At 35.4% G+C, this 12,220-nt stretch overlaps 1 protein-coding gene across 3 annotated transcripts in view; it reads left to right on the forward strand.

Moving 5' to 3' along the window:
• The window catches only part of LOC120427373 (neurotrophin 1), a 51,986-nt gene that overhangs the window by 28,549 nt on the left and 11,217 nt on the right, over positions 1 to 12,220 (forward strand). For all 3 annotated transcript variants that reach the window (XM_052710450.1, XM_039592233.2, XM_039592234.2), the window contains exon 3: positions 7,353 to 8,164. In XM_052710450.1, the coding sequence (XP_052566410.1) occupies positions 7,353 to 8,164 (812 nt within the window). The remainder of the gene's footprint in view (positions 1 to 7,352; positions 8,165 to 12,220) is intronic.

Genomic DNA, 12,220 nt, shown 5'->3' on the forward strand with positions numbered 1-12,220 from the left:
ACATGAAATTATAGCGTTGTCGTCGACTAGTGCGTTAGGGAACTCGCAGGGTCGATAGCTATCCGCAGGATACGCAAATTTCTTACGCCAGGCCAAATAAGGGAAATTGGTTGCCTGGAGAAAATTGAACTGGGAGAAACCACTTATCACATATTTTCACCTGAACCACGGTGTCTTTTTGCTCAAAAGACGGAATCTTCTCCCACCTCCCGCAACAGTATCCGTATCCAAGTGAAAGGGTTTTCTTTTTTGGATTGAGTTTTGACTCTTTAAAATTGTAAATATTTGACAGCACCGAAAGGAATCACCAATCAATGCCCATCTCGCATTTGAAGTGATAAGTTGGAACCGAATGTCTACCAACTAATTAAGCCATTTTAATTAGTCATTTCTACCGGCTAGACATCGAGTCTGCTCAATTAGAGAAAAGTTGCGCAATGCGTCCGCCTTGTTTCAATCAATATTAAAATGTTTCATAAACTTGTTCGGTGACCACCAACCAGAAAAAAAGGTTAAGTCACTGCTTCCACAACAAAGCTGACCCCGGAGCGGAACCAAAACTCTCTTCACTTTGGTGATTTTGCTGTCCAAAGTTTGACGCATCCGCAGCGGATTGAGGCGCAGGGAGCCAACAAAAAAGAAGAAGCTCTTGATTAATTAAGTCGCTGTTCGACGTGTGGACGCAGGAAATTGGTCAAACTTTATTGCGTTGCATTTTTTATTTTAATTTTTATTACCGATTGCCGCCGCCTCAAAACGGTCATTAAGGTTGAGATTGCGTGCTGTAAAAGGATTACATCAATACGTGAGATGGGCGAGAAAGGTCGCCAGGCTAAGGATCAATTCTTTTTCTGATTTCCAAATCAACATCATTATGCAGATATTAAGACGTGACGTCTAAATTTAGACTATATATTGCCCATTGTGAGCGAAATGCGTTTTTTTTCGTATCAAAAAGCATAGAAACGTGATGAGACTGAGCAAGTGAGTCGTCTAACCGTCTGTTCCGAGAAGTGCTTCCAAAGTGACAATGGGTGGAATTTAGAAATCGACCCGAGCTAGCAGATTTTTATCCACATCAGGAAAAAGATGAACGCACGTTTTTGAACGGGAAGACTTGACAGTCAGCTTCGATGTAGGTAGCTTCAGGCACGGAGATGACAAGCATTTAAATTGATTCTTATCAGCTTTGGTTTTTACATTGCGTGCATTACAAGCAATTAATTGTTATGACAAACGTGTGATGTTTGCGAAACTTGGAGGTAAAGTTAGAAATTTTGGATTTAGAACGTTCTTTGTACACCAAAATTGTTGCTTTTTTTTATTCGCATGGAACTGGAAGCTCCCATTGTAATTCTTCTCACCATCGAACGAATTGGGTGGGCTTTCAAAATATTGGAACGAATTTTTGATAAAATTAAGCTTTTGCTTCAAAGACTTGCATGCAATTTGTTTATTTTTCTGAATATTTTGAAAACTTGTACTGAGTTGAATTTAAACATTCGAATCAGTTAAACAATGCTTGGATAAAAGGATTCAATCCTAAGTGAAGCCAGAGATTTTAAGTCTTAATACACCTTGCTAAGCTATTAATTTATAAGAAGGGGGTTTTGTACTTAATTAGATGAGCCCCCCTTTTCTTCGATAAGCCCTTATGCATTTTTTGATTAAAAATTAAAAAAATAACTCAATTTCTAATGTTTTACAATACAAATACTAATCATTTTTAGAATTTTTCAAAACGATAATTATATTTGTATTTCGTCTTTTTAGGAAATATTGTGAAATAATTTTAACAACTGAACTACGGCCACTGGCATCAACTATTGCCACTGGCATTATGAAATGGGTGTTAACAAAAGCAATTAATTTTCCTTACAAGGAAGAATGTCTGCTTATTAAATCATTATTTAACATAAACTTATCTAAAAATAAGTATTAATTACCTAAGATCAATTTATGACATTGACCAGATATACAATGCAGGGCTGCGGAGTCGGGTCATATTTCAAACGACTCCGACTCCGACTCCGACTCCGGCTTTCTCAGATTAGCCGACTCCGACTCCGACTCCGGCTCCGGCTTTCAACAAATGGTTGGCTCCGACTCCGACTCCGACTCCGGCTTACCAACTCTAGCCGACTCCGACTCCGACTCCGACTCCAGCTTTCAACAAATGGTTGGCTCCGACTCCGACTCCGACTCCACATATTTTTAAAAGTTTCAAAAGTTAGTTAACTATTATAAGACAATTATTTTTAAAACATTGATCAAAGGATTTAAATACTCTCTAAGCGTCATGTTTTTCTCAAGAAAAATAAGTTAAGTAAAAGTAAAGTAAAGAAAATAAACGGAAAAAAAGTTTCTAGAATACAAGTTTTATACGTTATGGAAACAGAAATCAAAAAATATCATTTTGAGAAGAAGTTTTGTAAGTAAATTTGGATTTATTTGCTTAACCTCAAATTTGAAAATATTTTTTTCAAAGCTTATAAATTTAAATATTAAATTGTTGTTTTTGAATGAATAACTAAAAGAAACCTGGCCTTAATGATCTATTGAACATTAAAATTCAATTTGCTCACATTCAGGCTGACATTTGTAAGAAGTACAGTGACAGGCACCTTGTTTTCAAATGACAATTTTAAATGAAACATTTTTTTTGTTTTTTTTTTTAAGACGTACATGGACATCACGCCATGGCTGAAGGAGATTATTATTGCAAATCAATGTATCTAAACAATTTCTTCGTGGAAAGGACGCTTAAGATGTCCTTTTCAAATATCTGTGACATGGAAAATATTTAACCCTGGAAATTTTTAATTTATTTTAATTTTAAAATTTTATATACTTTAAAAAGGAGGCGCACGATACTTCGTAAATCTTCACCTAAAACGAAGCTTTACGAATGATCTTGCACCTCCATCAAAATATATGAAAAAACTTAAAATATAATAAAAAACAAATATCCACAAGTAAAATATTGTCTAGGTCACAAATATTTCATTTTTTAAGGTACATTGATATGCAATGATTATCACCTTCCGTCATATTGGCGTGGGACAAACAGTATGAGAAAATTCGTACCAGTTGATAATATTTTGATTTTGTTTTTTAATAATATTTGAAAAAAAAATAAAATCCTATATTTTGTTCTACACATTTTTTTATTAGTTTATTTTTGTACTGAATTCTTGAGATTTGTTCAACGATAATTTGCAACGATATCAAAATAGTTTACCTAAAATCAACATCAACATCAACAATCAATGATTATTTAAAAATTTGTTGCAACTTGTTTTGATATTTTTTGTTAGTTTCAATTATTTCAAATGCAACACTTTGATTTTCTTGTACTCAGTTATAAACAAAATGCGCATGTTGAGTTCCAAGTAAGAGATTGTTATTATCGTTGATTATTTGTTACAAAAGTTAAACTGTCAGTGACTTTTTTCGATTTGCAAAAACAGTGATTACTATTTATAATCTTTTTATGTACCTCGTATTTTTTTTCCTAAAAAATGATTTAACTTAAAACTTCCAAGACATATGCTATCGGGGTAAAAGATGACTGTGTGTGTACTTTTTTCAGAAATAACTGGATGAAATTTCGTCAAATTTGAATTGAAAATGCACATAAATATAGGCAAAAGGAAGCATTCAAGAATCAATTAGATATGTCTGACTACATAACCAATATTTTTTATTATTTTTTAAATTATGATACTACATACTTGGGTAAGAGGTTATCATTTAGTGATTATAGTGTAATAACACAATTAGAGCTTTTCAATCACAATAAAAAGTTTCAAAAACTGATCTGAAATATCAATTTAAAACATAAGATGTTTTGTAAATTAAGCTGTTCTATAGTGAACATTAAAAAAACATATTTTTTGTTAAATTTAAGATAACTCCGGCTCCGACTCCGACTCCGGGTTATCAGAAATCTTCGGCTCCGACTCCGACTCCGACTCCAGCTTTTAAAATTTAGCCGACTCCAGCTCCGACTCCGACTCCAGCTGTTCGAGTTTTGACGACTCCGACTCCGACTCCGACTCCAGGTCCCCAAAAAGAGCCGACTCCACCGACTCCGGCTCCGACTCCGACTCCGACTCCACAGCCCTGATACAATGAAAGTTTTTTTCGTAAAATAGTATGAATAAGTAATAAGGCTGGTACAAATATTTTTAAAAGTTTTTGTCACCCCCCCCCCCCCTTTCAAAATTGGCCCCAAAAATCAGGGGGCAAAAAAAATATTTTTACAACAAACTTCAAAATTTCAATGAAAATTCAAGTGCAACCAGCTGAAATCAAATTAAAATACATTCTTCTGCGTTTAAAATCATTTTTAGCATGTTTGGGTTTATTAAAAAATCTTAAGATTATTGGAAAATTTTCGATGCAAATTTTTTTTTTCGATGCATTTTTTGTTTTTGTCAGATCTTAGATTTTTTGAAAACTAATGCATAGCAAAACAACTGAACTAGTGTAAAATGCATTTTAAAACACTTTTTTCATTTAAATGTGAAGACTATGGCTTGTTATTAAAATTTATATATTTTTTTATTTTTTTGGCCCCCCCCCCCCCCCCCCCCCCTTGACCACGGCTAGGGCCGAGGGACAAAAACTTTTTTAAATATTTGCATCGGCTTAATCAAATAAATACATATAGAATAAATATAAGAAAAAAACCTTTTTGACCTGTTGAGAATATTTAAAAATGAATTTTACACCAGTTTTATTGTCATTAGTTTTCACTTTAGAATATCTAAATATTGGTACTGTACATTAAAGTTCCACAAAAATTCGAAAGATTTTTATCAAAAAAAAAAAAAAAAAGAGATAATGTTTTCAGTTGATCAGACTCCTATTTCCATAAACATTTTGAAGTTTTTTGACAATTTTATTTGCTCAGTAATTTTTCGGTTCGATTTTCAACAGCTGATTTCTCAGCTCAAGACGACATAAACTTTGAAAAATATTTGCAATGGCCTTAAAAAAAGGAAAAAAAATCACAATATTTTTTTTCATTAATATTTTTGGAAATGTTGAACAAAAATTGCCTACAACTAGCAAACCATGCGCTTAATATTTAAAAAACAATAAAAGTAATATTGAATTGCAAATTTCATGAATTTTGGCAATATTTTCGATGTTACAAAAAATCATCATGTTCAAAAAAAAAAACATTGATCATGTTTCAGATTTTTCACCATCCTTAACTGAAGCGTAAAAATGTCTTTTTGTTCTCACGAAATATATTAAGAAAATTAAATAATACGTTGATTAAACTTTTTGTGACGAAAGGTGAAATTTGGGTGAAATAAACAAATTGGGATTTTTTCATCCATTTACCAAATATTTATAGAAGTCCGGATTGTAAACTTTAAAATACTTTTTAAATACTCACCCAAATATTCTATTGAAAATAATTGTAGCAGACTTTATCGTAGTTTTTCTATTTTCAAGTACTGTAAAACGGGGTGACTTTGATAGGTTTTCGATTTTTCCGCAAAATGAAGAGTACAATTAAAATACGTAAGAAATGGTTTAGTATCATTCCGAGCGTCGTAGAGAAGTGTTCAAAGTACCTCAAGAAAAAAATTCATAACATTTTGAAAAGTTTGAAAAGTCAGTTAACTATAGGTTAAGAAAATGTTGATGAAAGTCATTATTTTAAACTTTTTAAAGTGTCATGATTTTCTCAATGTACATGATTTTGAATCGGAAAACGGAATGCATTTTCGGATTCTTTGGACAATTTTCCACTAGGAGAAGGTTAAATAAGTTCGTAAATAATAATATACATGTGTTTTTGGAACACGATTTTAAAAAATCTTCAAATTTAAAGGCAATTTCAGTTAAACAAATTTCATGTAAAATGTGAAAACATGTGAGTCGTGCTTCGAATTCAGTATAAAATGCAATATAAATATAAAACTAGTTTTAACAAATTTCAGCCAAAATTCCGACTTTTAAACATTTTTTCTTAATATATTTTTGTATTTTGTTAAAAAGCTTATAAACTTAGTTAACAAAATATAAACGTTGTTTTTTTTCTTAAAAACTATATCAGTTACTTTAGTGATGGTATATTTAACGTACAAATAAAGTTTGAACATCTTAAATATGATTTTAACAAGAAAAACTATGACTTGACTATCAAAGTCACCCCGGAATTTAAGGGTGCACATCAACCAAGAATGTTGTTGTCTTCTTTTTTCCAAAATTGACAAACTTTCGGAATAATCTTGAAAATAATAATCTTAAGAAAACCCTTACCTGTTAGAAAATATTCCAAAAACAAATTGAAATCCTATCAAAATCACCCTGGTTTACGGTACTTTACAATCAGCTTGCTTAGCTTGCTTAACATGCAATATAGTTTAAATAAAATGCGTTGTGGTGTTAAGGGTTTATGTTCGAATTAATTATGATTCCAAAAAGTTATTAAAGCCAAAATGCTTGTAGTCTGCTTGTTTAAACAAAATCATAAGGAAAAAGTGAACAATTTAATCTAAAAGCACCAATTTACATGCGTGCCTTCCATAAACAACTTAACTTTACTGTTCCTCACAAAGGCAAAAGTTGCTAGTTAATCAAAATTAATGAGAGTAATTCAGTTTTTCATTAGTCGAGGCCGCTGTGGCGGTGGCGCAACCTCCTTCCTTCCTTCGTTTATGATTGATGGACGCACACGCCTAGATAATGCGCCGACGGGGAGTGTGGAAGAAAAGAAGGAATTCCCACTGCTGACTTGCTTTGCGGCCTCGAAGCCTGAATTGGGTTATTGTAGCAACAACCTTGAGCAAACTCTACGCTGCAGATCAAAGAGCTGCCTGGTACGATTCTTGCGGGTTGTTCCAGTTTTAGCTCTAGCCTCACTGAGGAGGACTAGTTGAGAATGGAAGAAAACGAAACTAATACACGGTGAGTGATGGCCAGATCACGACCTTCCGCAACATATTCAGCTATTTCTTGGATGTGCCGCCGCACTTCACTGAAAATTAAGCGATTAAGTGTGTTCAAAGTCGTACTAAGTTACAGTTTTGGCGCGATGCTTATCATCATTTTCATAATTAAAGCCCTGCTGCTGCTGCTGTTTTTCGCTCCGTATGCGCGTGAAGTTGGTATTATTTGATCATGATTTGCCGGTGGTCTAACGGATTCCATGATCGCCAGAAGGTGCGCTCCCCCGTGGAAGTGGAAGAAGACGCCTCTTTTTACAGTTTTTTCTTCTTTTGCGTTTCATCATAATCGAATATTTGTAAGCCGCCGACCGGCCGTTTAGTGTCGATTAAATAACAGCAATTATCTTACGTGTTGTTTTGCGTTCTTCTCTCCCGCAGGTCAAACAGATGTTTGGCGATCGCCAGGAGCTGATCCTCCCGCTGGTCTACGACATCGCGAACATGATCCGGACCGTTGCCAAGAAAGAGAGTCTGCTGAACAACCAGTTCCCGGCGGCCGATGAAGAAGAGCAAGTCCCAAGCCAGCAGCTGCTGCGGCGGAGCTTCTCCGTACGATCCGAACCGCAGGGATTCCGCATGAGTACTGAGGTGGAGTCGGCTGATTCAAATCTGAAAGACGATCGGTTGGTGGTTGATGTCGATGACGAGGCAGATGTTGAGCCTGCTGGTCCAGAAGGTCGCTCGCTAACTCCGGTAGCGGAAAAGCTCGTCCAGTCGAAACCTCGCTTCAACAACGCACAAATGGTCAAGTCCCGTGATAAAAGTGAAGATCGAATGAGCTACCACGAGCGCAAGCTCAACATGACCGCGTTCAACTCAACCAAAAACCAGCGGGACCAGATGGCCATGCCTTCGGACGGACCGATCCCAATCACCCTCCTGAAACACACCCCGTACCAAAAATATTCAACACCAACGACGACGGTGGAACCGGAACCGGAAGTGACCACGCTAACCTTGGAGGAAATCGAAGATATGGCACTAGCTGGGCTGAACGGAACCGAGCTGGATGCGCTGCAAGCCAGTGTTGCCAGTGGAAACGGGAACGGAACGGGGCCGGTGGCGGAGATGTTGATCGGAGGATACAAGAACAGGCCACCGGGTTACCACAAGATTCATATGCTGCTGCCGAATGAAAAGTGCGACCACTTTTCGACGGGGTTGTGCATCCGGGTTGAGAATTATCCATCGTAAGTATTTCTAGAAATTAAATACCACTTAATTTTTAAAACATTTCGTCGTGATTGCATATCCTGTTGTGAGTAATTTTTGGGCTAATTGGGTTAACCCTCTACTGCCCAAATTTTTTTCGATTATTTTTATTTTTCCCGACATTTTGAGCAACTTTTGTTCTACGAAAAACTTGACTTCTCTTGTTCTATGTTTTTCTTGTTTCATTTTTAGTATTTTAATTTGCATTTATCTTGTTTAAAAACATCAGAATTTCAGCAATTTATTTATTACTTTTCATGATTTTAGATTAAATAATTCAGTTTTCCTGACTCGGGACAGGCCCCGCAACAAGCTCCTGGAAGAATTGCCGAGGTTCATACAAGTTTTATAAAAATAACCTTTGGACAAGCAGTGATAAAATTACAATTACAATTACTAAATTCAAAGTGTTCCAATTCCATGGTACGATCACTATGTTCGTGGTTCCCAGATTCCTGACCGCGTGTTCACGATTTTGGGAACTTTTTCCTCCGTGCAATTAGCGACATACGGCAGGATAGCGCGGTGTGACTTGCTAAAGAATGCTTTATAAATTTCCGAGTAAATTTCTTTTAGCTAATTCCACTTTATTTTTTTTGTGGCTAATTATTTTTTTAAATATTTTCTCAATGGTCAGTAAGAAACCACAACAACGTAAAATCATATTACTAATTTAACCGGAACTAAACATCGCCCGCATTGCTCTAGGAGAAATGTGCGAAAAACATATGTTGCACCTTCCTATTTTTCTCGAGCACCGCTTTTAAGTTTAAAATAACACCCCTCGAGGCAACAGTTACAACCGCATCCATCAATGTATCTGATTACCATGAAAGAAGAGGTGCCCGGCGGTATATCGCAAACATGTACTTAACCCTCATGGGTCCAATATGATCATTATGATTTATACTTGTGGTTTTATTCCTTTTCTGAAATGCTCTTTTAAATCTCCAAGCTTCCAAATTTTTTATTTGAAAAAAAAAAAAACAGACTTGGAGGGTTATGTCCAACCGAAGCAAACACTTGATTATTCACGCATTTCCTCCTCCCCTCGCACCCACTCCAAACAACATAAAAGCTCGCTCGTAGTAGGCGAGAGGGTGTGACCACCGCCCGCCCACACCTTTTCGGACGCAACTTCCTCCCCGCACAGCTTCTTCATTTCAATTACAAAGTCTTTTTTCCGTTTGTTCCACTCTTGAACACTTTGAGCCAAATGAAGCGGCAGTAACAACTCCGAAGTGGTGAAAGTAAACGCCCCAGCGCAGACAACTTTTTTTTAAGTTTATGTATAAATATGTTTTTTTTTTCACGAATTCATCGATTGTGTGGCGAACGCGTCCGGAGTCCGGAAAGTCAATTGACGGCTCGGGCAAATTAAAATGTCGAATTTCAAAAGTCCGGGCGAAAGCCGACAAATTGGGCAGTCGGTGGCAAAACGGCTGGGGAAAACCGTTTTCGAGTCATCGTCAGCTGGTAATCGGAATCAATAGAAATCGATTTGATTCGGGTGATTTTTTAATTTCTTCGATCAAACAATAACTGTCGAAAGAGCTGGAAGCTTTGAATGATTTGCTGTTGGAAGTGATAATGATCGGGGCCTGATGCTTGTTTAGGGACCATCCATAAACCACGTGGACACTTTTTTGGGAATCTGTTACTCCCCCCCCCCCTCTCGTGGACAATTGTCCATACAAAAAAAAACTTTTTTATATGGATCGTGGGCAATCGCCATACCCCCCCCCAAACCTTTTTTTAAATATCAGTGTTGAATTTTAAATTGTGAAAATATTTTTATCAGAAAGATAAAACATTACATTTATGTTTCATTAAAAAAAAAATGAAATTCGTGAGTGAATACCAAAAAAGCATTTTTTCATGTTTCTTTTTGTTGTTGTATATCAACAACTAGAGATCCAATCTTCAAAGTCTCTAAGACACATTTGACAAAGAAAAACGAAACAGAAACAATGGGCACTGCCGGACTTTAAAAAATACAAACTGTCCTACATTGCATAATATTCACAAAAATAAAACTTTAGCTGATTTCATCTCGAATACGGGGCACTTAATAAAACATTTATGTAAAGTACTTTTGATTTCAAATCAGAATTTCAAAATATTAAAAAATTATGATTTTAGCAAAAGATTGGTAATACTGCGATTCCCGCCTTATCCACTGAGCTTCTATCGGATGGTGAAGTAAAACGTCGGTCCCGGTTTCTCCTGTCTCGTCAGAGGCGCTGGAGCAGAAATCCCACGTTAGAGGAAGGCCATGCCCCGGGGGGCGTAGTGCCAATAGTTTCGTTTTTTTTGGTAATACTGCGAAATATATTTTGTCCTCAAAATATATTTTACTCAATAGTTTATTTGTGATTTTTGACCTCAAAAAACCGATCGTAACCGACCGACCGATCGTTTTGTTTGCAACTGGCGCTTAGGACCTTTTGAAAACTAATCCGAGTTGTGTATCCACCTTGTTCTCCAAAACAAGTTTTTTGCGAAAATATTCACGTTACGTTACGTTGTAGGACAAAGTAGAAAAAAATCCCATTAGTATTAGTAATAATATGGAAAACTTTCTCTTTCATATTTAGATTTTTATCATTTTTATTTTCCATTAATTTTTGCAAACCAACAAAACTTTCCCGAAAAAAGTATTGTGCTTTATCACTCCTTTCTATAGATTCAGCGTGCCCAAAACTGACCAAAAAAGTGATTTTCGAGCAAAAAGGCGTAATACACTCAACCCTCGCTGGTTGGTCACTTTTTCGTTTGACACTTTTTCAAACACTATCAAAACAAACGTTCGGTAGTGTGTGTGAACTCCGTGTAAAGGGGGTGTCAAACTAAAACGTGACCCCGTTCGTTTGACAACAGTTGGGGTCAAACCATCGGGGTTTGAGTGTATAGAATGTTTGACCCTTTTGAAATGTTAGTCTTGATTAAAAAAAATAAAATATTGTTTTCGAAAAGATCGGAAAATTAATCTGTTGTTTTATATTACAACACTGAAAGTCGGACCATTAGTTACTGAGATATCGACATTAGAAAATGGTGGGTTGCTTGGGTGAGACTTAGAAAACATTAATTTTCCTATTTTAAAATATCTCAGCAACTAATGGTCGTATCATCAAAGTTCAAAATAGTAAAATATAGAGAATTTTCTCAGCTTTTCAAAAATATTTTTTTCAAAAGTGTGCAAACATGTGCACTAATTGAAACAAATGAATAACTGCGACTATTTTCATAAAAAGTTACCTAAAAATGGCTAAAACTTGAAAAAAGTGCACTTTATCAATATTTCACTTAAGTACTATTTGATTGCGTATTCGATTTTACATCCAAAAATGAAATTGAAATTTTTTGTGACCAATATTATGCTTTTTTGAAAAAAATCAATATTGATTCAAAAGTTCATAACACAGTTCATAACAAAGTTTTTTTGCACAATCTGGAAATATCTGAAAAGTTGGCATTTGATGTCCCCTAAAACATACCAGAAAATAAAAAAATAAATAGTGTTTTGTTTTTTTGCAAATCAAGTATCATTTTTGTATGGACAGCTGCCAAGTTTGTATGGAAAATTATATGGGCAAACTAATGATGCAAAATGGCTTCTTTGGGTATATAAAAGGCACCAAACAAATTTCAGCCGGATTGAAAAATACAAAAAAAAATCGAATGACCGAAATCACAGAGAATTGCTCAGTTGGCTTTCACAATATGAAATATTAAATTTTTCTTCTGTTTGTTTATGTAATAAAGTCTGTACTTAACTCACATTTTCAGTACTTTTTCTGTAATGATATTTGTAACACTGTAAATTTCCTTCAATTAGTCACAGGTATATGTTCGATTTGTTTGTTTTTTTGGTAATGTATGAGATATCCTCACTTAACAGCAAATGCTCGATTTTTCAAAATTGTCAATGGGTAATTCTCTACCAACTCACACGAAATCGGGAAAAGTTGCCCCGATCCCTCTTCGATTTGCGTGAAACTTTGTCCTTAGGGGTAACTTTTGTCTCTGAT

The sequence above is a fragment of the Culex pipiens genome, chromosome 3, assembly GCF_016801865.2.
Source record: "Culex pipiens pallens isolate TS chromosome 3, TS_CPP_V2, whole genome shotgun sequence".
Classification (NCBI taxonomy): domain Eukaryota; kingdom Metazoa; phylum Arthropoda; class Insecta; order Diptera; family Culicidae; genus Culex; species Culex pipiens.